Here is a 27,911-nt window from a genome sequence, read left to right as displayed (position 1 = left end):
CACCTGGTGACCAGAGAAAGTGACTCTGTGTGAAAGTACAGAAATGGAAAGGAAGTAAAGTTGACCTTCAGGAAAGAAAAGCTCATTTTAGATTTAGGGGGAAAATATACCATATGCCTGTGTGCGCATGCAAGCACATACATACAAAACACAGCTTAGTGATTGAGTTTTTTTTTTGTTTGTTTGTTTTTTTTTTGAGACGGAGTTTCGCTCTTGTTACCCAGGCTGGAGTGCAATGGCCCGATCTCGGCTCACTGCAGCCTCCGCCTCCTGGGTTCAGGCAATTCTCCTGCCTCAGCCTCCTGAGTAGCTGAGATTACGGGCACGCGCCACCATGTCCAGCTAATTTTTTATTTTTTATTTTTTTTGAGGTGGAGTTTCACTCTTGTTACCCAGGCTGGAGGGCAATGGCGCGATCTCGGCTCACCGCAATCTCCGCCTCCTGGGTTCAGGCAATTCTCCTGCCTCAGCCTCCTGAGTAGCTGGGATTATAGGCACACGCCACCATGCCCAGCTAATTTTTTGTATTTTTAGTAGACACGGGGTTTCACCATGTTGACCAGGTTGGTCTCGATCTCTTGACCTCGTGATCCACCCGCCTCGGCCTCCCAAAGTGCTGGAATTACAGGCGTGAGCCACCGCACCTGACCCGTGATTGACTATTTTGAATCAGTTTTCGAACTGGAAAGCTGTAGGACTTAATTGTTTGTTTGGTTTTTTTTTTTTTTTTTAATTTGTTTAGTTAGAATAGGACTTACCATCAGGCAAAGAACAGTTTTTCTCAGTAGCTTGGAATTCCTAATTAGTATTATCTGTATCTTCCTTAAGAATTACACTGTATTGCTTTTTGTCTTTTCCTGTTCCCATATGAGATCATTTGGTAAACACTAGATCATTATCCTACATAGGATCTTTTGGTAAACAGAAATTTGGAATGACTTAATAACACAAGAAGTACAAAAGAAAAGGGTATAGATATTGTTCCTGAATTTTTTTTTTTTTTTTTTTTTGCATATTTAAAATTAAAAGCACAAAGTAGAAAATTTTTTAGAATCATAACTACCTACCTCTGGATCAAAGTAAAATATACCAAAACCATGGTGTTTTTTCAATGCATATAATTGTTCTTTGGCTTGCTTATTTTGATTTACTCTCAGTTTTTTCAAGATTACTGATAATCTGTTTTATGTGGTTTGTATAAACATCTGGCTTGGTTTCATTGATTGCCAGTTAATAACTTCAGATAAATAGTTGGGTATTTTATTTTAATCTAGATTTTTTGAGAAGTTTCTCCACTTTTAAGACTCTACATTTCTACATCATGCAGTCAACTCACAGAAGTGTAAGCTAAACAACTACTTATCGTTTTAGGCTTCTGTGTGTTGGAGCAATTTGTTATATGGTATTAATATGATAATACCTGACTGATACACCTTGATTTGTTAGTATTCAAATATAATTGCCTCTTGTTAGTCATTAGTATAGAAGCATATGGACAATGAATGGCAAGACCTTGAATGAGTTCATGGTCTTATTCCTAGGATGTGTTATCAAATTGAATTTTAAGATACAATGTGTTAGACTTCTCGCCGAGTTCAATGAGGAAACAGAGACCGGAGTGAGGAAATTAAAAGCCAATTTATTCGGCTCCCGGGCGAGGTTCTATGGTCCGGGAAGGGGCCAGAGAAGTCGCGCTTCTCTTCTTGGGGCGTGGGGTTTTATAGGGAGTAGAAGTGGCTGATTGACTACGGGGGAAACAAAGACAAGGTAGTTCTATTGGGTATTAAAAGACTGGGGACGGGCAAGGTGAACAAAGCGGGGGCATTTCCATTGGGTATGAAGGGAGTGAGCACGGACGAGGGGCTGGCCGAGGATGTACGGGGGAGCTACCATAGGGCAGGCTCTTGGCAGGCCTTTTCAAAATTTATGGCAGGTGCAGGCTGAGATTGGAATGCGGAAATGGTAAAGGGGAGCCTGCGTGGAGAGGGCAAATGCTGAGCAATGTGCTCAGTATGATGATGTAGTTTTTAGGCACGGAGAGAGAAGGGCATGTCCATTCGGCTCCCAAGGAGGCACCGGCCTTACATAATGGATTTTCTTTTTTTACAATTTGCTGAATATAAAAGACTCTACATCTCTTTGATATCAGTGTCTTTGTTTTCCATGAATTAGTAACCCAAATCATAAGACTGGGAATCATGAGTGATACTATATTACCTTTCTCCATTTAATATGTTTATCTCACTGTATGGCATTTATGTGTCTGGATTTTGTGGGGAATAAATTATTCGAGTACAATTAGTAGTAAAGCATGTTTTGGTATACAAAACACTATTTTCTTATTGTTTTGCAGGAACAAAACACTAGAACTGCATCCGGGAGGTACAAAGCCTCATTGTTGAGTTGGTTGTTAACTTGATACAAAAACAGTTAAGATAGCCAGTCATTTATCATAGTGGACCTTGGCATATGCAAGAAGACTTGTAGCACTTCACTAAGGAGGATGGCTTGGTAGAAAAAAGGTTTTGGGTCACAGCTTTCTTATCTCTAAATGCCCATCGATGATAGACTGGACAGGGAAAATGTGGCACATATACACCATGGAATATTATGCAGCCATCAAAAACGATGAGTTCGCGTCCTTTGTAGGGACATGGATGAAACTGGAAACCATCATTCTCAGCAAATGACACAAGAACACAAAATCAAACACCGCATGTTCTCACTCATAGGCGGATGTTGAACAATGAGAACACATGGACATAGGGAGGGGAGCACTACACACTGGGGTCTGTTGGGGGGAAATAGGGGAGGAACAGCAGTGGGTGGGGAGTTGGGGAGAGATAGCATGGGGAGAAACGCCAGATATAGGTGAAGGGGAGGAAGGCAGCAAATCACACTGCCACATATGCACCTATGCAACAATCTTGCATGTTCTTCACATGTACCCCAAAACCTAAAATGTAATTAAAAAAAAAAAAAAAAGATTTTGGGTCACAGCTTTCTTATCTCTAAATTCTAGGTCCTTCCTAGCTGTAAGCTATGATATACTGTACCAGAAGCACTTTTTCAATATTCGAGATGCCTTTATTTCCTAATCCCACCCTCTTTATCAAGGGCTTATCAAAGTCTAGAAGCTGAGCTGATCAAGCTTGGCCAGCAGATACCCTTGTCTATCCCAGTGTATTATTCTACCTTAAAAATACTTCGTAATACTTACCTGGCAGGGGAGATACCATGATCACGAAGGTGGTTTTCCCAGGGCGAGGCTTATCCATTGCACTCCGGATGTGCTGACCCCTGCGATTTCCCCAAATGTGGGAAACTCGACTGCATAATTTGTGGTAGTGGGGGACTGCGTTCGCACTTTCCCCTGGCTTAAAAAAAAAAAAACAAAACTTCGTTATATTCAGGTACTTCTACTCTAATACCATATTTGTGTTGCTGAAAAACTTTGCATTCTACAAAATCACACAATAAGAATAATAGAGATCATATGGGGGAAGAGTGCTAGGGACAGAACATTCAATATCAATGTAACTTTGTAACCAGAGCCATCCTAATAAAAAGAGAAACATGTTTAAATCTCCACTGTATTTGCATCCAGAATCAGTCCAGTTAAGTCATCCCAATAAAAAGAATAACATGGTTAATTCTCCACTGGATTTGCATCCACAATCATAGTCCAGTTGATTCTTTGCATCCTTGAATTCTAGGATTCATGCTTCCTTCTTCAAAATGGAGGTCCTTGGGGGCACTTATGTCTAATTGAGGTTAGTTTTATCAAAATTAAATATCTAACCCTGGGTATAGACCTCTATTAGGTGTTTTTAAAACCCAGGAAGAAATGCCTTTGAGGGATCTTCATCCTCATTCGTGGCTTTCTTGAAAATGTCCCTATTTGCTGTAAGGAAGGACTCAGAATTTTCAGGAGTTGTATAAAAGATCTTTATGTATTGCTCAGGCTTGCTTTTAATAATGAGAAGCCTTGGCATGGATTGATTCAAATCATTATTGTGCTGGAAAAAATACAAATGAACCAAAACAACTTTTATTCTGACATTTTTCTTCAATTTATTAAATATATATGAGCAGACTCAAAGGAACATATATTAATAAAGACTGTAGTCTAATTACATTTCATAGTCATTTCTTTTTTCATCAGCTATCTACAAAATATAATATCTATCACAAAATATGTCTTCTTCCAAAACCTATAGAAAAGGTAATATATTTTCCTGAAAAACAGAAACCATTTTTTAACTCTTACTCTACATAGTGTGTAACTTCTTATGCTAACTTATAAAGTCATAAAATTGATCATATCAAGTTTTCATTAGAACAGTGGTTTGTGCCTTCACATAAAGGATATCTCTGTTAAAGCAGTTGGGAATAGTAAAAAATAAAATAAGATAAAGTTAAAAAATAAAATACAAAATATATCCCAGCCACCATCAAGAAATTACATTAGAATCACTGTGTAAAAAAAAATGAGTGTATTCTCAAAGCTCCCAAGTTGATTCATGTATACTGTTAGAATTGATAATTGTTGCCTGAAAATAAAAATAATGGTATTCATTAGGATGTCATTTTCAGTCAAGTTCCATTTAGACATTCCATAGAAGCCAGTGCTAATCAGATTAACTGTTGGCATAATTCATTGTTAGTTATTGCGAGTAATTTGCAACATGTACCATTCATATAAACTAGACCACATATTCTTTCAGAGATAAGAGATTTATATCACTTTTTGGATTTATTTTTGTAATTGTTATGTAAAACAGGAACTTTAATACTATATCCAAAATACTAGGAATAAAATCTATTGTGTCTTGTTTTATTTTCTAGCATCATTTTATTCTCTCACCCTTGCTCTGTGAAGTCAAGTGATTTTTCTGATGTGGTCACATATTGTAGAGAATTCTATGACATCACAGAGATGGGATTTATGATACTTAATGTCACTGAGAACATAAGGGTAATTGTCAGTAGACAAATAAATTGGAGGATTATATTTTTTAAATGTCCTGAACAAGACTGAATCTCAGGTGTTTTGCAGGAACTTTAAAAGACTGCTTATAACTATATTTTCTAAAAGCAGCCCAAATTCTGGTGGGTCCAAGTAACTTGAAGAAAAAGGACTTATGAAATGCCTCAAAGTAAGGCCAAACCACCTGCCTTAGCAGGCAGGCATGTAACTGGAACTGGAGGAAATTAATCTAGTGATTTAGTATCTTACTTGCTAGATATGGGCTATCTTAAAACTATACTTTGTTCTTTTTTTCCCTCTGATGTTACTGATATTCTTTTTTCTTTAACTTTAAAAAAGTTTTTGTGGATACATACTAGGTGTATATGTTTATGGAACAAATGAGACATTTTGATACACACATATAATGCATAATAATCACATTAGGATAAATGGAATATCCATTACCTCAAGCATTTATCCTTTATTTGTCTTACAAACATTCTAATTTTACTCTTTTAGTGATTTTTTAATGTAAAATATATTATTATAGAGGGTAGTCATTTGTTGTACTATGAAATACTAGATCTTATTTCTTCAATTTAACTTTAGTTATACCCATTGACCATACTCCCTTCCTCCTGCCCCCTACTACCCAGCCTTTGATAACTATCCTACTTTCTATCTCCATGAACTCAGTTGTTTTAATTTTTAGTTCCCACAAATAAGTGAGAACATGCAAAGTTTGTCATTCTCTTTCTGGCTCATTTCACTTAACATAATAACCTCCAGTTCCATCCATGAGTCAGAAATTGTAGGAATCTATCTACTGCTCTATTCTACTGTGACTGAGCTAGTAACCAAGCCACAAGACAACGCCTTTCCTACCTTTTCCAAAAACAGAGAAGTCTCTCCCTATGGCCACCACCATCGCAGACCTGTGGCAAGTACTGTCTGGCTACCACCTATGTTCACGCAAGGCCCAAGGGCGCTTCAGTAAGCTTGTGGTGAATGCTGCCTGGCCTGGGACTCTCTCTTCAGGGCAGCAGGCTCCTTGCTGGTCCAAGGCAGGTCCAGAAATGTTGTCCAAGAGCCAAGGCTGGAATGAAGGACCCTAGAGTCTGCTTGGTTCTCTACCCCACTGTGGCTGGTACCTAAACTACAAGACCAGATCCCCTTTGCTCTTCTTCCCTCTCCTTTTCAGCAGCAGAAAGAGTCTCTTCTATAGCCACCACAGTTGGGAATGTGCTGGGTCACACCTAAGGCTCGCACATCTCTGAGTCTCACTCAAGGCCCACTGCAAGTATTTCCTGGGTACTGCTGCTAATTATTCAGGGTCCAAGGACTCTTTAGTAACCTGAATTCTGCCAGGACTAGGTCCTTCCCCCCAGGGCAGTGAATTCCATTCTGGCCCAGGGTATGTCTAGAAATGTGGTTCCGGAGCTGGGGCCTGGAATTGGGTCCTCAGGACTCTGCCCGTTACCTGTGTACTGTGGATGAGCTGGTATCTAAGTTGCAAGGCAAAGTCCTCTTTACTCTCCCCTCTGCTTTACTCAAGTGAAGGGAGAGCATCTTCAGAGCTGTGAGCTATGCTGCCTGGGGTCTAGGGAGGGGTGGCACATGCACTCCCTTAGACATCTTGGCTGGTGTCTCACTGGGTCACATGCACGCCACATCCACTGGCAGTCCTTGTGGCCTAGTGCCTTTCAAATTTATTTGGGACCTAAACGCACCTTAGCCTGTGGCTTTCTGGAACTCAGGTTGTGACTGCTGGGATGGGTGATTCCTCTCTGACTAGGGGTGGTCTAAATGCTCCCTCCATGTGCACCTGCCGAGTTCTACCTGGTGTTGCTTTCAGCTGTAACAGGGCAACACTGAGTTACAATGCAAAGTCTCACAGTCACTGCACTCTCCCCCGACCAAACATATGGATTCTCTCACCAGGCCACGTGGCCACTGCTGGGGGATGGAGAAAGGGTGACTTGTCATTTCAAGACTGTCTTTCCTCCCCACTTCAGTGCCTCTTTCAGGGATATGAAGTTAAAACTGGTACTGTGATTGCTCACCTGATTTTTGGTTCTTATGAAGGTGCATTTTTTTGTGTGAATAGTTTTTCAGTTTGGTGTTCCTGCCAGGAGGATTACCGGTGAAGGTTTCTATTTGACCATCTTGCTCCCTGACATTCTAAAGTTGTGTTACGTGTGTCTGTGAACATGACCAGCCTCTGTAGTAGAAAAGATGTGGGTTCTTCTGCACTCCAGCCTGGGCCAACAGAGCGAGACATCGTCTCAAAAAAAAAGAAAAAAAAAGGCTGGGCACGGTGGCTCACGCCTGTAATCATAGCACTTTGGGAGGCCGAGGTGGGTGGATCACCTGAGGTCAGGAGTTCAAGACCAGCCTGGCCATCAGGGTGAAACCCCATCTTTAAAGAAAAAAAAAAAAAACAGGTATGGGTTCTTTGAGGATAGGGTAGCTCTATTTCTTCGATTGCTCACTCCTCAGTATCTAGCACAGCCTTTTGCCTGAAAGTAGACTAGAAGGGAGAATTACTTTTTAGGGAAATAAGTTCGTAAAATTGTGATAAAATGAGTATCAACTAAGACTTGCCTAACTTTAAGAAAGTTTCTATCTCATATGCTGGAACCAAAAGAAATTTATTAGTTTTCCTTTTCAAGTCATCGAGTGTTGCTTTATAGCAATTATATATACTAATATGTAGTATGAGAAATATATATGTATTGTTTGAAAAGGTTGAGAAATTCACATGTTCAAAAATAAGAATTTAAATCAGTGGTTATACGGTATTTTCAAGTTTTTTTTATTAAATTTCATTTTGCCTCTGTTTTTTGAGATAGGGTTTTGCTCTGTCACTCAGGCTGGAGTGCAGTGGCACAATCACAGCTCACTGCAGCCTCAATCTCCTGGGCTCAAGCAATCCTCCCACCTCAGCCTCCCAAGTAGCTGTGACCACAGTTGTGTGCCACCATGTCCAGCTAATTTTTTTATTTTTTGTAAATACTGGGTCTTGCCATGTTGCCCAGGCCAGTCTTGAACTCCTGGGCTCAAGCGATCCTCTTGCATCAGCCTTTCAACATGCTATAATTAGAGGCATAAGCCACAGCATCCTGACTTTATTAACTTTTATATGCCTAAAAAAAAAATCATTCTTTATCTGTTCCATAAAAACAAAACTATTTATTATATTAAAATATTGGTCATGTTAATGAATTAAGACATCAAACACTAAAATAAAAATGTGTCATAGTGCTTAATTTTGTAAATAGAGATAATCTTATCCCCATAACTCAGAAATTTATGATTCTGTTAAAAACATTAATTATAATAGGGGGCATCAGATAGGTAATTTACAATTTTCTAGGTGCCAACTCATTTCATTAAAGTATTAACTAGACTACTCTTTCCAAAGTAATTCTCTGTCAAATCAAATGAATTAAATTAGGTTAAACCCAAACTCTGTTAATGTACTATGAAATTTCCATTGGGCGATACTTATTTAGAAAGTATAAGACAGGCCAATAACCAATCAAATCTATCTGTGTCAGAGTTTACCTTCCCTTTTCTATCTTTTCCTCTACAGAATTGAATAAATAAAAGCACTCACCAGTCACTTTGTTTCCCTGTTCTTGCCAAAAAGCCAGTGTCTTTTGTTACGTTGGCCCTCTTATTAGGATCACCAGATTGTTTGCAATAGGTTATTCTGCTTAAATTTACCAGAACTAAGGTTAGGATTTTAATATCTTTTTTGCTTATTTTCCCCTTTACCATTGAAAAATCATTTTACATTTATATTTCCAAATCCCTAATGTCTGCTTCTACTGGTAGAAAGGAAATAACAGTGAGAATTTAGTGCCCATTAGTATCCACCTCTTAGAACACAATATACATGATATGTGAATATCATGAATATTGAATTCTACTTAGAGCATCCCTAGTCCTGGCCCTGTCAAAGTAGGAACTCAAAGTAGTCTTATTTGAATGCTCTGAAGTATCTTCAGTAGTGCAGAGTAAAAGCAGTAGAGATAATGAAATGTCTTTGAGGTGAAAGGGTATGTAAAGTAAGCATATAACATATAGTATGATCCTTCATCCTTCATTTCCTTTTAGATTCTAAATTTCATTGGCAATAAACAGTAGAGTTATAGAAAGTATTTCCATAGAACTGAATATACTTAACCATATATGTTTCAAAGCATATTTTTAACACTAGAAATCTTTTCTGATTTAAATCTACAAATAAATCAATAATGTATCTTATTAATAAAGAGGGATTTGTTTTTATCCATTTATTTTCTCTTCCTAGTACTTATTTCTCTCTAAAATATAATGAATTTATGACATTTCAAAAAGCTACTGCTTCCACATCATTGTTACTGTTGCATTATTAATGTAGACAGCACTGATTCCTCTTTATGAAATTGATTAAGGTAAGAAGGCATCATGTATAAACCAGAAACATACATAATCTATAGCCAAGAAATTTAACCATTGTATCATTAGTTTCCCACTTTTTAACCAAAATTGCTTGAGAAAGGAAGTTTAACCACATTTTCATCATTAGGTAGTTTTGAAACTAAGAAATGCCACATGGAAATGGGGCAGCAGTCAAAATCATTCTGCAGTGCTTTGCTGGCATGATAGGGAAAGGAGCTTCATCAGCGTTGTCTTGTTAACTATGCAATTCACCCATCATATGGATGGGAAATCAAGCCATTTCTACAGAGAATTCCACCTCAGGTCTAACAACTGATTTGTTGCTGAATCCATTAGCTCCTGAACTCGTTAAGAGTTTTCTAGACAAAAAGAATAAATTTGGAAATAACCAACTTCCCAGTCCATCATGGGGGAATCTCATGGATGGATAGTACCTTAGGAATGTATAAGAAATGTCTGGGTATTTCTAGAAAGGTTGGACATGTTAATAGCTTTAATATTACAGTAGGATAGTTGCCAAATATTCTCACTCAACCCCTACCTATCTGATCTTTGCTATTGCTTATGTTTGCTTATAAACTGAACAAATGGGCTTCCCTAGAAACTATCAGATGATAAAAGATGCTATAAAGCCTAACACCTAAAACAGACATTTTAAAATAAAATGAGAACGTAAAAATAAAAATTTGGGGGAGGGTGCATAACCACAGAACCCTTTAAGAATCTATTAATATTAAATCAAGAGACTTTTTTCCCAGAAAAAAATTAACATACACACAGTATTGATATAGTTTCCCATTGAACTCCCCAGACCCTAGTCTCTGAATCAAGTGCCCACTGACCCCAGGTTAAGAACATCTGCATAAATTCCATCTCTCCTGTCTAATAGGCAAGTCAATAGCCACATGTGGCTATTTAAATTTAAATTAATTAAAACTAAATTAAAATTCAGTTACCCAGTCTCACTATTCACGTTTTAAGTGCTCAATAGTCACATATCCCTAATAGCTACCATTGTTGAACAGAACAGATATAGAGCATTTTCTTCATCACAGAAAGTTATGTTAGCTTCACAGAAAGTTATGAAGGCTTAGTTAGGCCTTCAGGACTGTTTTATGATCATTTAGTTTTTATCTTTTGTCTCAGTTGCATTCTACATAGTGGTATTTCTAAATCTTTTCCCTTTTTTAATCCTTGTCTTCAGTATGGATGGAGCTTATTTCATATGCTCAGAAGTGAGGCTATCAATATAAATTCCTTCATTTTTCCTTATGTCAATATCAAAAATTTCATTGTGTTTTCTTCTTGTTTCTTAATTTAATATTCTGCAGATATAGCAAAGGGATGAACAGAATGCAAAAGCCTTAGAATTTCAACAGTATAATCAGGACCTAAGAGTAGATAGTTGGGAAGTAGGCTTATTATGTTTTACTGAAAGTGATGGCAAAAACCACAATTACCAACTTGACCTGGGCTCCACTCTTACGTGATTTAATTCTTTAAATCTGTGTTGGGACCTTAGAGTCTGTATTTTGAATTGATCCATAGGAATCGCTAATAGACATCAGTGCATATGATGCTCATCTCTCTTCATCCTCAAACATACAACTAATACTCATTATTATCAGTATTAGTAATAGGAACTAACCTATAATTGAGCATGTGTGTCAGATATTCATGTGCTTTACATTAATTTCCTTAACACTTGGAACAACTCAGTCAGGTGGAACACTCTATAAGGTAGATATTTCAATTAATTCATTTTATGTGTGGAAACAAGCTAAGAGAGGTTAAATAAGTTGGTCAGAATTGGTTAATGGGAAGTAATGGGACCATGATTCCTCCAGTCTTGAATAAAGTCATTTGACTCTTATCTTCTCCTCTCCATTTTTTAAAATTATTTTTAAAAAATAAAATACATAACAAAATCTATCCTCTTCACAAATTTTTAAATGTACACTACTATTAAGTATGTGTACATTATTGTACAACAGATCTCTAGAACTTTTTCATCTTCCATAACTGAAATTTCTTACTGATCAAACAGTAACTTCCCATTTTCCCCCTCTCCCCAGCCCTGGCAACCACCATTCTACTTTCTGCTTCAGTGAGTTTGACTAGATACCTCATATAAGTAGAATCATGTAGTTCATTTTCCTCCTGTGACAGGCTTATTTCACTTATAATATCTTCAAGGTTCATTCTTTTTTAAGGCTGAATAATATTCATTGTATTTAAATACTACATTATCTTTGTCCATACATCTATTATTTCTGCCTTTTGGCTATTGTGAGTAATACTTCAATGAACATAAAAGTACAAATATTTCTTTGAGATCATGTTTTCATTTCTTTTGGATAGATAACCAGAAGTGGTATGGCTGGCTCATATGATAGTTCTATTTTTAATTTTTTGAAGAACCTCCAAATTGATTTTGATAGCATAAGGTACATTACATTCCCAACAACAGTACACAAGGTTATCAATGTCTCTACATCCTTGTCAACACTTGTAATTTTCTGGTTTTTTTTTTTAAATAATGGCCATCTTAGGAGGTATGAGATGATATCTCATTGTGGTTTTGATTTCCATTTCCCGCTGATTTGCACTTTTTCATATACCTGTTGGATGTTTGTATGTCTTCTTTGAAGAAATGTCTATTCAAGTCATTTGCTTATTTTTAAATCTAGTTTATTCAGTTTTTTTGCTATTGAGTTGTAGGAGTTTTAATATACAGTTGGCCCTTGAACAATGCAGGGATTAGAGTCACCAGCCCCCTCTCCAGTCAAAAATCTGTGTATAACTTTTTACTCCCTCAAAATTTAACTACTTGGAGCCTACTGTTGACTGGAACATAACATAAACAGTTGATTCATACTTATTTTGTATATATATTATATAACATATTCTTAACAATAAAATAAGCTAGAGAAAAGAAATATTTTTTAAAAACATAAGAGAAAATATATTTACTATTCATGAAGTGGAAGTGGATCATCATAATTGTCTTCCAATTGCATAGGCTGAGGAAGAGAATGGATTAGTTTTGCTGTTTCAGAGGTGGCTGAGGCTGAAGATATGGACAAGGTGGAAGGGGAGAGAGGAGAGATTAGCACACTTGGTATAAACTTTTTTTGAAAAAAATTCCTGTGTAAGTGGACTTGTGTAGTTCAGAGTCATGTTTTTTGAGGGTCAACTGCATGCTGGATATTAATCCCTTTTCATTGACTCAGAGCAGCCTGTGAGAGGCTCAGCCTCAGTGCAAATGGGATTTCAGAGCACCACACCTGAGATCCTCTGGTCAATTGTGTTCGTGGTAGCAGGAGCTTTGAATGGTGCATTTCCATGGCTATTACACCTACTGAATCAGAATCTGCATTTTAACAAAACCTCCAAGTGATTTATGTGCACATTGAAGAATTTTTAGAAGCACTTCTCTAGAATAATAATTTGTAGCTTTGAGGATCTTACCCAGAATCAATAAAAATATTAATAATCAGCATAGGATCTCCTCAAAAATTCAGCTTCCTTGGGATGGTGTTTTTTGTTTTTTGTTTTTTGTTTTTTGTTTTTACAGTTCATTTGAACAGAGTTGCTGTTCAAAGTAAGAACTAGAGCAGATAATTTGTTGTTAATGTGTAACACATGTGCAAAGTGGATTTAGGGCCAAAGCAGAAGTTCCAAGATGTTTGCCTCTTTGCTTAAAAGAGATAGATGTGATTTACTTCCTTTTGTATTTTAGAGTTCAAGGTCCCTGTGGCAGAGGATTATATATTTTTGTATCTATTGTCTTTTACCATGAAGTAAGATCTAAATGTGACACTTGTAGTGACAGCTGGAAGTAAACAATCTGTCAGACAAATCTTACTGAATTATGTCTGCTGGTCCAGTACTTAGTAATTTAGAGACTCTCTCTTGGACAGAATAGACTATCAGATAAGCCTTGCCACAAGGCCTTGTCACCTAATTTATAGACTTTTCCATAAATTTAAAATATGCACACTCTTATATGATCAGGATATTCACAGTCCTCATGTGATCATCCTCTGAACCATTGATTTCCAGGCAGTGGTCTAGGGACTACTGCTTGGAAAAAATTATATTTTCTCAGTCTACAGTAAGGTCTTGAAGTCAGTATTTTTAAAAAAGCTCTCGAGGTGGTAAAACTCAAATTTGGAAACCACTGCTCTAAGCTAAAATGTGTTCAGGATTCAGGTCTATCCTATGTAAACATCCTCTGATAGAGTGGTATAACTTACTCTGAATTCCAAATGCCACTTGTTCCTTGCTTACTGGAGAGTATCCTTACATGAAGAGTGATAAATGAATTTTAAATTTTTAAATTAAATATAACATACTTTTATTACTCTCTGGAATATTTATTTTCTTAGAATTCAATGTAATTTTTCCATCATTATTTATTATTTATTAGCGGGCCTGTTACACTGAGGCCCATAGCACTAAACATCTGGCTGTAAAAATAGTTGGACAGCCCTCAGTCTTAGGCAGAGAAAGTTCCCCTAAAGACAGCCATATAGGTGTTTACTGAAACAGGACTTTCCTAGAAACTGAACACCTCTGGTCTGTATGCATTCTTTTATGTCTTCATTCAGCAAATATTTATCAAATACCAGCTATTCAATAGCTGTTTCAGCTATTCCAGGCCACTGGATTCTTTTTTTTATGTATTTTTATTATTTTATTTTATTTTATTTTATTTCAGTTTTCCTGAGTCTTGCTCTGTCACCCAGGCTGGAGTGCAATGGCATGATCTCGGCTCACTGCAACCTCCACCTCCTGGGTTCAAGCAATTCTCCTGCCTCAGCCTCCCAAGTAGCTGGGATTACAGACATGCACCACTATACCCAGCTAAATTTTGTATTTTTATTAGAGATGGGGTTTCACCATGTTGGTCAGGCTGGTCTTGAACTCCTGACCTCGTGATCCACCCACCTTAGCCTCCCAAAGTGCTGGGATTACAGGCATGAGCCACTGCACCCAGCCAGGCCACTGTATTATATACCAACTGTATAAAAATAAGTAAGATTTAGTCCTTGATCTTAAGGAGTTCATAGACTAGCACAGTAATAGAGGTATACACGTAAATAATTAATTAGAACAGAGGTATTTGCTCTTGTTGGGCATGGAGAGATGGGGGTGGGTCAAGCCCACAGGAGAACCTGGAGAAGGGCCCGGCAAACAGAATAGTACAGATGCATCATATAAGTCACCAGTCTGTGCTGCCCTTATTTACCAGACATAAGAGGAATATCTAACTTCTCAACAGGTCAAGTGAGTACATCTAAAATATAATTCATTATCCTTCCCTGCCATAAAACAAACAAAACCTGCTTCTCTGCATGTATTCCTTGACTGGTGACTAGCACTTCATTTTGTACTATGTCCCCAGCCAGGAACATGGGAGGCTTCTCCTTCACTCCTTATTGCCAATCAGTGATCAAGAACTGTCCATTTAACCTCTATCCCTCTCCTCTCCTCTATCCACTGCCATTGTTGCTGCCTCAGACAAGCCCTCAGACCCAGACACTGCAGTAGTTTCCCATCTAGTCTCCCTAGATTGAGGCCTCTTTCCAGTCCATTCTCATATCAGTTTAGATCATAAGTGGCTTTACTTCCTATAGGAAAAGATCTAAACCTTCATCTAAGCAAGACTGCTTGGATTCAAACTCTGACTTCATCACTTGATAGCTGCTGGCAGGTCATTCCACCTCTCACCCCCTCAGTTCCTTAATCTGTAAAACAGGGATGGAAGTGGAATCTCCTTCATAGGGTTAGTGTGAGGGTTAATTGAGTTAATTCTGTACACGTGAAGTTGTTAACAATGCCTGGCACAAAATAAATACACAATGGTTCTGTCATAATGGGGTAGCAGGTTAACTCAGTGTACATGCCAGGTAAATAAAGACAACTAGGACTTACTTTGCCTTCTAAGGGCTAAAAACCTGAAGCTGGGCAAGAAGACAAAGAGATAAACAAATTACTCCATATGATCAATGCTGTTATAATTTTAAGCAAGGTGCCAAAAAATCATTTGGGAATCAGAGAGAAAACTATAAAATCTTGTTATCTAAAATTGTTATATTAAAACTTATTTTCTGGTTGGGTACAGTGGCTCACGCCTATAATCCCAGCACTTTGGGAGTTTGAGGTGGGAGGATCACTTAACGTCAGGAGTTTAAGACCGGCCAGGCCAGCGAAAACCTCGACTCTACTGAAAATACAAAAATTAGCCAGGCATAGTGGCGGGTCCTTGTAATCCCAGCTACTTGGAAGGCTGAGGCAGGAGAATCGCTTGAACCCAGGACATGGAGGTTGCAGTAAGCCGAGATTGTGCCCTGCACTCCAGCCTGGACAACAAAATGAGAATCTGTGACATAGTAACTCAAGCCTCCAAATACAACTTAATACCTCCCAAACCACAAGTTTCTCATGCATGAAATTTGCATATTCATGATTTTCTTTCTAGACCTTTGCAGTAACCACAGGCAGTCTGGTTCTTCTATATGTGAATATTTAGGTCCATTCTCTTAGGAATAATTTGAAAAAAGAATAACTGAGCATTAGACATACAAAAGGAAAAAACAAGTAAACCATAGAGGAATAATAGATTACAGTAAAACCTTGAGAAAAAAATAAAATTATGGTCTTGAACTGTACTCTAGTGGTTTTTGGACATTGTGGGCTACTGAGATTTGTGTAAGAATTGCTATGGTGGTATTGGGGAGACTGGAGGACATGGGCAGAATACATACAAATTCAAAGTAGTTTATAAATATGTACATATAAATTCACAACACCGAACATACATACTAAAGAAGAAACAGAGTTGGAGAAATGGCATTTGGTACGGGGAACAGAATAGCATAGCGTTTGAGTTTAGGCTCAACTCAAAATGCTTTGGCTACTCACTAACATTGTGACTTTGGGAACTTATTTAATTTTTCTAAATATTAATTCTCTCATCTGGAAGATTGGATTATAGTAGTACTACTGAATAAGGTAGTTAAAATTAACTAGGAAAATGTTCTAACACACTTTACAGGTAATTTGCAAATAGCAAGTAGCCAATAAATGTTAGTTGTGCTATTGATGATGATGATTAATACCATGGGTTTGTTTTTAGCAGTCAAACTAAAATAAATTTTATATATATATATATCTCAATTAAATTTGTGGAAAGGATGTCATATAGTACTTGTTGTTTCCTACATGGCAGGTAATGTTTACTAATGCTACCTTTGTTTAGAATATGCTGCCTTTCGTTGCTATATACTAGTGGATATAAAATACTATCATAGAGTTTAATAAGTATATTACTTATCGCTCTTTCCCCATTCTGTTTTTCACATTTGAGTTTAAATTTCTACGAAAGTTAACCTACTACTAAAAAATACAACCTACAACTGAAGAACCGTAGAATTCCAGAATTCCTTGATTTCATTACCTAATTTAATAAATATAGTCATTGATAATGCCAGTTTTGTTAATAGTGCTTCTAAAGTGCTTATGTATTTTAAATATTCTCCCTACTGTTATGTATATCCTGTGTTTTCTCCTTCTCTGATATTAGTAAGTAATTTTGTGAACAAAGATAAACAGTCTGATTTAGCATGCTTTAATGTAACTAGAGTATGTATGAGTAATGTATTAGAGGTTCTCTCCTACAGGACACCTTCCTTCTCTGGCTCAGTTTAGTGACTCCCCCAACCCCTGCTCCTGTAAACCCTGTACATTCTCCATCTGTATATTTTTAACTTGTTTGTACTTTCAAACAAACTGTGAGCACTTTAACCTTGGTGGCAATGACCATATCATGCAACACTGAACATCCCAGTAGACAGTCAGTTGATTTTTGTTAAGTGAATGAATGAATGCTGCCTTCTTACATCACTTATATAATTCTTAACATATGGTCAGCAATGTACCAGTGACTGATTCAATTAATTTATAAATTTAAAATGCCTTTAAAAATAAGATAAAGTAAGACAAAACTAGGAAACTTTAACAGGAGAACTAATGTTAACCTAATTCTGAAAATTTGTCTGTAGCATAGCCATCTTTCTTTCTGAAGAAGGTTCTTTTCTTTCTGAAGAAGGTTGCCTGCCCCTCTGAAAATGCCAGATGCCTTACCCTACTTTGTTTACCCCAGTTTCCTGATTAGTAACTACTAAATAGCCTGTTTAAAGTGACAGGTCTAGACGTCCACTCTGGCAGACTAAAGGGGGCTCCTGTCACAAATGCCTGTGGTTTTAAGCCCTGAAATGAGAGACATAGACTTTACACACTTCAACTCTTAAAGATACTGTGGATGATGTTAGGAAAAGGTATAATACAGCCAGGAAAAATGTCTACCACATCACATATGTCTAGTGATTGAGCGTTCATCTATTTGTTCACCGAAGCCTGAATTGTAATACATACTTGTGTAATAGGCAAATGATAAACATAAATCAGCATAGAAAATTGTCATCAGGGCCACCCAGCACATACTATGTCTACCCAGCGTGAAAGCTGTCTTCTTCTTTATTTGTGTCAAATAATCAGAAACAAGAAAGAGTTTGCAGGTGCAACAGGAAGCAGCTTAAAAGACAGGCCTGGCATCATTTGTAGCCTTAATGTATACTATTTACTTCCCTTAGTGTGATGATTCTCAGCCGTAGGTCACAATTGAGCCTTAGAACCTTAACTCAGAGTGTTGCAGCCTTCCCCCTTGCAAGTACCCCAGGAATTGCTGCCATTGGCCAGTGTCCAAGAAGAAGGCTTGAACAGCTGCCCTGACAAATGGGTTTCCCCAATTCAAGCAAGCAAATGAAGAGTTTGAGCTGCTTCGCAATACTCCCTGCCTCTGGGCTGCAAAAGCTGTTTAAAATGATAATAACGTATCCTACTCTCTAGCACTATGTATTTTTCTTTTTGGATACATGTAAATATCTTTAGGATCTTTTTAATGCAGATGAGAAATCATCCATATGAAGAGTTGGCTTTAGCTTTTTTTTCTTTCTTTCCTTCTTTCTTTTCTTTCTTTCTTTTTTTTTTTTTTTTGTCTCTTCCAGACAGTAAGGATTGTATCCTGGAGCCACTTTCCCTGCCAGAAAGTCCAGGTGGTACCACTACTTTGGAAGGTTCTCCATCTGTGCCTTGTATTTTCTGTGAAGAACATTTTCCTGTGGCTGAACAAGACAAACTTCTGAAGCACATGATTATTGAGCATAAGATTGTCATAGCTGATGTCAAATTGGTTGCTGATTTCCAAAGGTAAGTTCTGTTTTTGTCCTTAAAAGAAATTAATTTGACCAGGTGTGCTTTTTCATGTCTGTAATCCCAATACTTTGGGAGGCCAAGATAGGAGGATCACCTGAGGCCAGGAGTTCGAGATGCCAGCTCTACAAAAAAATTTTAAAATTAGCTAGGATCAGTGGCATGCACCTGTATCTCCAACTATTTGGGAGGCTGAGGCAGGAGGGCTGCTTGCACCCAGGAGTTTGAGGCTGCAATGAGCTACAGTTTATACCACTGCACTCCAGCCTGGGTGACAGAATGAGACCCTGTCTCTTAAGAAAGAGGATTAAATTTATTATTTATTAAAAGAATGACATAATCTATATATAAAATAATTGCTATACAAATATGAAAATACATACTCATTTTCAGAAAAAAATTTACAACTCTTTTGCACTTCTGAGACTTTTTGTTTTGTTTTGTTTTGTTTTGTTTGAGACAAAGTTTCCCTCTCGTCACCCAGGCTGGAGTACAGTGGCGTGATCTCAGCTCACTGCAACCTCTGCCTCCTGGGTTCAAGTGATTCTCCTGCTTCAGCCTCCCGAGTAGCTGGGATTACAGCCACCTGCCATCATGCTCAGCTAATTTTTGTATTTTTAGTAGAGACAGGGTTTCATTATGTTGGCCAGGCTGGTCTCGAACTCCTGAGCTCAGGTGATCCACCTGCCTCAACCTCCCAAAGTACTGGGATTACAGGTGTGAACCACCATGCCCAGCCAAGACTTTAAAAAAAATCTTTACATTATTTTTCTTGAGTGTGTAAGTTTATTTGAGGATGTTACATACTAATTTATTTCCTACAAGTTCTCAAAAGAGAGGAACTTTCCAAAGAGTAGCTAATACTCCCTTTGCAACATTCCATGAGATTGTAGATTGTAGTCTATCAGATTATGTCTCATGTTTTACGCCATAGACATTCTCTGAGTGGGTCCTTCCAGTAATTCCAGAATAGACTTTGCAACAGGACTCTCAAAAGGCAGTGTTTGGAAAGGGATCCTCGGAGCCTTTCAAGCCAAAGGGATAATGCCCAAACAAATCTCAGTTTAAGTGCTGTGATGAGGTTGATTCCTTTTTTCCCAATTTATAATTTCTGGAAGTAGTTGTCCAGGGAAGGGAAGGAAAGGGAAGGGAATGCCTTCCCTGAAGCAGCTATAGTGGAGTAGTTATGTTATGTTATGATTGGTTGAGACTTGGAAAGCATTTTCCATAGAGGCAACATCAACAGGTCATTGGCTGTAGTTATTGAAAGCGTAAAATTTCGTGTATCTGGTAAGGTCCCATTTTGAGGTATTCTGTCTTGATTTCCTCACAAAACATTAGAGTAGCCCAGACATTGAATACCACTGCATCTAAACTCTGTTTCTCTCAGGCCATATAAAACATTCCTAGCAAACAACTTCTTTCCTATGATAGGTCTTACAGAACAGCAAGCTGTATTATTAAGAGCTGACTACGAAAGTAGGCAAGCCTGGGGTTGAATGCAGGCTTTCATACTTCCTAACCTTGTGATTTCCTGCAAGCTACTTAACTACTCTAAGCATCTGTTTCCTCATCTATAAAATGGAGGTAACACCAGCCCTCGTAAGGTTATTGAATATTACATAAAACAGAGTATGGAATTTGAGAGCGATCTGGCTTCAACATCTGTCACCCCCTTAATCGCCAGGGTTGATTTGGCTGATCTGGCTGGCTGAGCGGCTGTCCCCTTCCTCCCTCACCACTCCATGTGTATCCCTCCCAAAGCTGTGCTCTCAGTCGAACAGGACAACCATCCCCGATAGAAGAGGATCGATCTTTGGTCAAGGGTATACGAGTAGCTGCACTTCACTGGTATAAACTCCAGACAAGCTCTGAAGGTCCATTTATAGAAGAACGTAGGTTAGTCGAGCTTCCAAGATTCCAGACACATCCATATGAGGTGCTGCATGTGGCAGTCTGCCTTTCTTGGTAAAAAAAAAAAAAAGAATTGAAAGAAATACTACATGGGTTATTCTTTGCGAAGGTTTCTATTAATCAGCTTTTCTTTCATGGGAAACCTTTATTTTTCTTTTTGAGTCCAGGCTGGAGGGCAGTGGCATGATCTTGGCTCAGTACAACCTCTGCCTCCCTGGCTCAAGCAATCCTCCCACCTCAGCCTCCCGCAGGCATGCATCACTACACCCGACTAATTCGGGTGTTTTTTTGTAGGACAAAGGTTTGTTTTTTTGTAGGACAAGGTTTTTTGTAGGTATGTTTTTTTGTAGGACAAGGTTTCACCATGTTGCCCAGGCTGGTCTAGAACTCTTGGGCTTGAGCAATCTGCCCAACCTTGGCCTCCCAAAGTGTTAGGATTACAGGTGTGAGCCACAGTGGCTGGCCGTGAAACTATTCTTTTATTCTCTTTTATCATATAAACACAAATTTTTCTTCAGGAACTGAATAAAAAATGATTATCTACCAGTAATAATTGAATAGTTTAAGATTTTTCTTTCTCCTCTGCACATAAAGTATGTAAGGAATGTCTGAGGAATGTCTGTATTCTCCTTTGTGCTTATGTATTGTAGGTAAGTAGCTATATTTGTACTAATCAATCTCTATTTGTATTACTGTTATTAATCTCCTTATCCTGTTATCCATATACGGACAGGAAAATTGAATTATTTACTAGGTCTCAGGACTTAGGAGTTAGTAATTAAATGTTGGGATTATTCATGCTATAAATGCAAATATACAGTAAAGTGGATGCTTTAATTAAAAAGAAAACAATGCATATTTGATATAAGTGCTTTCTAAAGTGTATCATTAACATGTATTTAAAATATGGAAACCTAGATTTTCCTTGTCAACTGTCCTTCTAATTAAATAAAAATTTTTACTCTCAGCAGTTAAAAATGTGATTAATTCTAATTGACCAGGCATGTATCTGAGTAAACTCTGTTGCTTTTAAATACCTTTGACTACATCCAGTCTCCTTTAAATAATAACCTCCTACTAGTTAAGGAAACTAAAAATTCCTCTCCCAAACAATCCAAGTATTGATCGTTATGATCAAAGTTAAGTTGGAATCTTCTCAATATCATGTAACTTGTTTCTAACTTTAGAACACAAGTTATAAGGCATAGGGTTGGGAGGAGGGAACATGAGAGGTTCAATTGGCATAAACACATTCACTCAGAACTCAAGAGGAATTGTTACTTCTGAGTACAATAAGTAATAAAGATGATAATAAATAAGAGATGGACTTACTAGTGGTTTTCAAGAAGTAAGCTATAAGTTTTCATACTAAATATATTTGATTTTTTTTTTTGAAAGAAAATAACAGTAACACTTCCTGGGGCAGAAGAAATAAAAACGAAAATAAAAGTCTTCCATTGAGTCCATTTAACATAGTTATTTATACTGAGCTATTTGCTAGCTTTATTCAGTAGATAAAATTGCTCTGAAAAATAAATGTTAACTTCTTATTTCTTACCCTTTTCTATATTAAATTCCACACATTCGCTGCTACTTAATTAACAACCATATTTCAAATCTTTATGCCTATGTCAATAAGCACACCCATTACAGTGAGGGTGGGCAGGCAGGATATTGCTACAAGGATTTTTCGTGGGACAATCCCATGAGATATGATTTGAAGAAAAATAGTATTTGCTGATTACCTAGTTAATTACTTTTTTACTTGGATTTTTAATAAAGTATGAAATACTTTGATAACTTAGTTTACCATGTTATTTCCTAGTGGCCTTTATATATTAAGTAGCTGCAATTGTAGCTTTCAGTAAACTAAAGAAGTTGGAAAAAATACAGAAGAGAAGTACTAAATGATCTCTTAAATTTGAGCAATATGTTCTAGTGAGTGGGAAAAAATACCACAAGAAGCACGTACTGAAGATCTGTTATCTTATGCTGTCATTCAGTTGATTACAATTGATCTGAATGCCCTTACCATCCAAAAGGAAATGTATATGTTAACATCTCCTAATTATAAGCTTAAAAACCACTGATATGTGTTTAATGACTAGGATGTTTCTTTACTCCAATTTAGACATAGGTCAAATGTATGTTGCTGTTGATGTCTATAGTATACCACAGTAAGATATGATACATAATTTTATATATTTAAGTTGTATGGTGGTTTATGGTTATATTTTGCTTTGTAACAGATGATTTTTTTCTTTGATGTTGTCACCCAAGTTTTGGTTAGAAAGAGAACACTCAAATGACAACTTTGTTCCTCTTGGACCAACCTATTACCTGCTCTATCTCATGGGAAGCACTTCCTATTTGAGGAGGGCAACTGAGGTTCTGCTAGACAGAATCTCCCCATGATTTTAAGTCAATTGATGTCAGTAATTGCTTCCCTTGTGTATATCACCTTGAAGTAAACTCTCATAGAAAATAAGTATGTCATGTGATTCTTCTCTTCAGACATCAAAGAGACAGTACCCAAACATAGAAGTTTTTGGAGACTTAGACCCACTGATTATTGGAATCAGGCTCTTGTTACTTCTGTAGCAGAACTTCTTTGTACCTTTTCCTTGCCTACTTAAGCAGTTCCAAATCAACAGCCCCAAACAGCTGGTGTCAATTTTCAGCCCTTCGGTAGCAACTTAAGAGCAGTTCAGACTGAAGGCTACTGTTAAGTAGCATGCCTTTCAGAAAGGGAAAACATTCTCTTTCTCTTCAGACTTCATTTCTGTACTTCTGGTTCTGCCTTGTCAAAAAGCATTCTACGTGACCTCATTGCTCTCTGAGGGGAAAAAATGCTTCAAGTCTCTATTACAACTTTAATTGTAGGGGCTTTTTCCTGTCCCTGCCTTCCCTTTTCTGCATTTCTTGTACCGAATGGTCTCCACATGACAATAGAGGAACTGTGTTGTAGAAGACTGAGTTTGGCCTCGGAGCCAGAGAGAAAAAGTTCACATCTCAAATCTAGCATTTTAATTGTGTGACCGTGGACAAGTAAGGACTCGTTAAATGGTAGCTGCTAATAATTGTCATTATTGTCACCATCATCATTCTTCTCTTCTCTTCTCTTCTACCTATATGTGCCCTCTGACACTATTAATATAACTATTTTGTCTTTTTCATCAAATGCTTGCTGGAATGTTATTGTTGCTTTTGTTTTGAATTTGTTGTGTGTCCCATTATTTCCCTGGGATAAACATAAAAAATGCTTCACTACCTTAGTCATTTAAATATGTTACTTTTTCTTATAGCGATAACTGTCACATATCTTAAACACCCAGAATTTTGGACACTGTGCTTTGCATGCATTATTCTAGTTAATTATCAACAATTTATTTTGCAGATGAATCAACTGAGTTTCAGAAAGATTAAATAACTTTAAATTTAGGCTTATATTTTTGAACTCAAAGTCCCTGCTTCTCTATTCACCATTGCTTCTGAGGTGATAATTAATACACTAAATATGATACTTTGACGACTGTCTTAATTTAAAAAGTAAAACTGCTTCTAGCATAAGACGTGTGCAGATAAGCAATGAACAGTATTGATTGTCCATTAAAAAAAAAAAAAAAAGTCATGGCCAGGCACGGTGGCTTTCACCTGCAATCCCAGCACTTTGGGAGGCCAAGGCAGGCAGATTGCTTGAGCTCACGAGTTCAAGACTAGCCTGGGCAACATGGCAAAACCCCACCTCTACAAATAAATAGGAAAATTAGTTGGGTATGGTGGTGCATGCCTGTAGTCCCAGCTACTCGAGTAGAAGATGGCTTGAACCCAGGAGGCAGAGGTTGTAGAGAGCCAAGATCATGCCACTGCACTCCAGCCTGGGCAGTAGAGCCAGACATTATCTCAAAAAAAAAAAAAAAGTCATTAATATTTCAAAAAGCAGCCTGTTCACGAGGATCCAAAGCTTTTACCTGGTCATCTCTTCCACATGGTTTCACACAGATACTTTTCTAAGGCTGTGAACATTTTCCAAAGTAAAGTTGTCTGTGTATTCAAGGAATTATCACTGCCTTTCAACAGGCTCTAGACCCAGAATTGAACTAATTATATTGGGCTGACCATTCTGCTTTGTCTAGAGGATATCATCCAGGTAGTCCTCAATGGAATGGCAACCAGCACTGATGATCCTCTCTTTGGTGTATTCTAGCAATAGCCATAAAGAATCTCCAGAGGAAACTTGGCCTTCCTGTCTTTTGAAGTCAGTTATCTTAGCACCTGGTTCTGCCATGTACAAATTTGATTAGTCATGAAAATTGATGTCTATATTTTAATTTAGAAGAATAATCCATCTTCTGTTGCTGACATCTCTAATATAGGTTCTACTGTTTTCCTTCATCCCTATCACCACTTTGGAATAGAAAATGTGCTGAGGGGAGAATAAGGATTAGGAATGTCATTTTTATTCTCTTAAGCCTCCTCTTGTCTTCTCTTTCTCCTTTTTTCCTCTCTCTCATGGGGTGGAGGGGAAAGCAACTAGCAAGGAATGGAAAAATAGAGACTAGGAGTAGCCATGTAGGAGACTGAGGAGTACGAGGTGTTGAAGCTGGCCCAGGATGGCTAAGGAAATAATGTCCCAGCTTTTGTAGGAACTTTTTCTCTATTTCTGCTGTGATGGATCCAATATGCACTTGCCACCTTGTGAGATTTCTAATATGGAAGCCAGTGAGTTAGCCACAGAGTAGCGTGCATCATTCATGTATTTGTGATTTAAGGCTCAATGGGAGCTAAAGATTGTCATTTTCAGATCTCTTAGGATAAAATCTAGCACTGTTTTATAAGGAAAGGGTTCTCCCCTTACTTACACATCAAAGTTAACAGTATGGTTGTATAGGAGAAGAAAAACTTAAACATGAGGTTCTGTTTTTATGCACTATTCATTGACTTCTTTTTCTCACGTATGCTATATTTATTCAGTGTATTTTTATTTGATGTCAGCTCGTCACGTTTCTCTCTTCTCCCAGACCTCTTGCCAGCACAGATTTCTAATACACAAATGCCCTTTCCATAGAGCACCATGGGAATGGAAAATTAATGTTAAGAAAAAAGTAGTAATAAAAAGGAGACAAAATATTGGGAATTGGGGACTACTTAGAGAACTTTACAGGAATTTTCAAATTCTCTACTTCTTTAAAACATTTACTGTGGACCTACTATGTCCAAAACATTCCCTAGATATGCTATGTCAAGCCATTTAAAATGTCCAAATTCCTACTCTTTCCATATACTTCATCTATTTCAATAAGTCTCATTTCTTTATAAGGCTTTGGTTCGTTGGTGTAAGTTACTTGTTTTATCCCTCAGTTGTGTGGTCTGATAAATCGGGAGCTATAGAATCAACCTTTCCTTTTCCTTTCTCCCTGTAAAGATAACACTCTCTTCTTGGTACCATTCAATAAATGAGATTGCAATTGCCAATATAAATCTTGTTAGATAAATGGAAGGATGAACCACTTGTTAAATCCTGTCATCTTACTCCCTCTTTCATCACATATGCAGGTCTGGATGTTATGCTTTGGTTTTTAATTTAGCTGGTGTGCTGCTTCTAATTCTGCTCATTAGATAGAAGAATTGTAAGTTAGGCTATTCTCCCAAAGTCTAAATTTGCCTCATTTCAGACACAGTGTGGACATATGGAATTTTTCTATCTTGTTATTTAGATATTGAATTTAGACTGATTTCTCATTGCATTATTCTTCTGACCTCTGTTCTTTTTATATATATAAGATAACCACTCAGTTTTCTCTTTATTGCAGAATGTGTTATAGTCTATTTAATCATTACTACATTTTGAAGACACATAAACTTAGATGTTATTTCAGAAAAATTCATTATCACATAAAAAATAATATATTTTAACTTTTCTACATGTATGTTTATTGAATTTGGGGAGAGTAAATTTAGGTGTTTTCATGCCCTTACATGGTAATTCCTTTTTATTAAATCTTTATTTCATACTTTTATAATTCTCCACTGCCTTTGTATTCACAAAAAAACTGCTAGAAAAGCAGTTTTAAGTTAACATTTGATTTGTTGCTTTGGGATAACTGAATATGCTTATAAAATCCTGTCATTCTAAAGCAAATAGTGTATTGAGTTTTCTCATTCCTTATTTTGCATTGTTCTAAGGTACGTTTTATATTGGAGGAAAAGGTTCACTGAACAGCCCATCACAGATTTTTGTAGTGTGATAAGAATTAATTCCACTGCTCCATTTGGTGAGTATGCATTCTTGCTACCATCTTTTCCTTACAATACCAAAATTCAAAGGAATAATCTTACTGTCTTATATTAGAATTGCTTTTACTTTCATGATAGCTTAATTTAAATTGATGCATTTATTTGGCCTAACTTGAATGAAGTTAAAACAATTCTATGCCAAAGAGATCCTGATAGACACAAATGTGTATTTTTTAAGAAGTCCTTCTGGGAAAAAAATGGTAAATATCTTTTTTCTTACTTGTTTTCCTAAACTCTCAACAGAAGAACAAGATAATTATTTTTTGTTATGTGACGTTTTACCAGAAGATAGAATTCTTCGAGAAGAGCTTCAGAAACAGAGACTGGTAAGAATTGTTTTTAAAGGGTGAATAGCGTCTTGAAAATACATATAAATACATAGAAAATCATATTTTTTTCTTTTTTTTTTTTTTAATTTCTGTTATGGAAACTTTCAGACGTACATAAAAGAGGAAACAATACAAAAGATCTTAAAACAGAAAAACGTATACACTTGACTGAAAATTAAAGCATTTTATGTTAAAAATGCAGAGAGAATTTTTGGCTTTGTTTTGCTTCCTGGATTATCTCTAAAATAACAACAGAACTGACACATTTTAGTGTAATTTTAGCTGCCTGACACATGCTAGGGTTCAGTAGTCGTGGAAAAATGCCCTCAGCTAAAATTGAGTTGAATTGATTAACCTTTTTTTCTCCCCTTCACTGGAATGTGCTATGCACTAGCATTTTTTTTTTAATTTCCTTTTATGAATTAAGCATATGGTTTAATCTGCATAGTAGCCTTTCTTGTTTTCAGCCTTAACTATAATTAAGCTAATTTGAAAACCTCAGCATCTTTAGACTTTAAAAAAAGTAGCAGCACATACGAGCATGAAAATTTTTATTTTCATAAGTTAATCAGAAAGTAATTTTTTAAATCGTTAGTTTTATTTAAGAGTACATAGGTTCCCATTATTTGTGATTTAATCTCAACTATTACTTGAGGTTGACTTGCTGCTCC

The 27,911-nt window shown here is 37.0% G+C and overlaps 1 protein-coding gene and 1 non-coding gene across 2 annotated transcripts in view; both read left to right on the top strand.

The window, feature by feature from the left end:
- The window catches only part of ZNF277 (zinc finger protein 277), a 141,735-nt gene that overhangs the window by 58,377 nt on the left and 55,447 nt on the right, over positions 1–27,911 (top strand). Inside the window, exons 2-4 of the mRNA XM_012457014.2 lie at positions 18,496–18,697; positions 26,801–26,889; positions 27,155–27,237. Of these exons, the coding sequence (XP_012312437.2) occupies positions 18,496–18,697; positions 26,801–26,889; positions 27,155–27,237 (374 nt within the window). The remainder of the gene's footprint in view (positions 1–18,495; positions 18,698–26,800; positions 26,890–27,154; positions 27,238–27,911) is intronic.
- LOC135274558 (U1 spliceosomal RNA) lies at positions 3,213–3,376 on the top strand. The gene has a single exon (XR_010342358.1). It is a non-coding gene; the product is annotated as a U1 spliceosomal RNA (small nuclear RNA).

Source organism: Aotus nancymaae, unplaced genomic scaffold (assembly GCF_030222135.1).
Source record: "Aotus nancymaae isolate 86718 unplaced genomic scaffold, 86718_ANA_hifiasm-v0.15.2.pri h1tg000002l, whole genome shotgun sequence".
Lineage (NCBI taxonomy): Eukaryota > Metazoa > Chordata > Mammalia > Primates > Aotidae > Aotus > Aotus nancymaae.
This window is presented reverse-complemented; position numbering and strand designations above follow the sequence as displayed.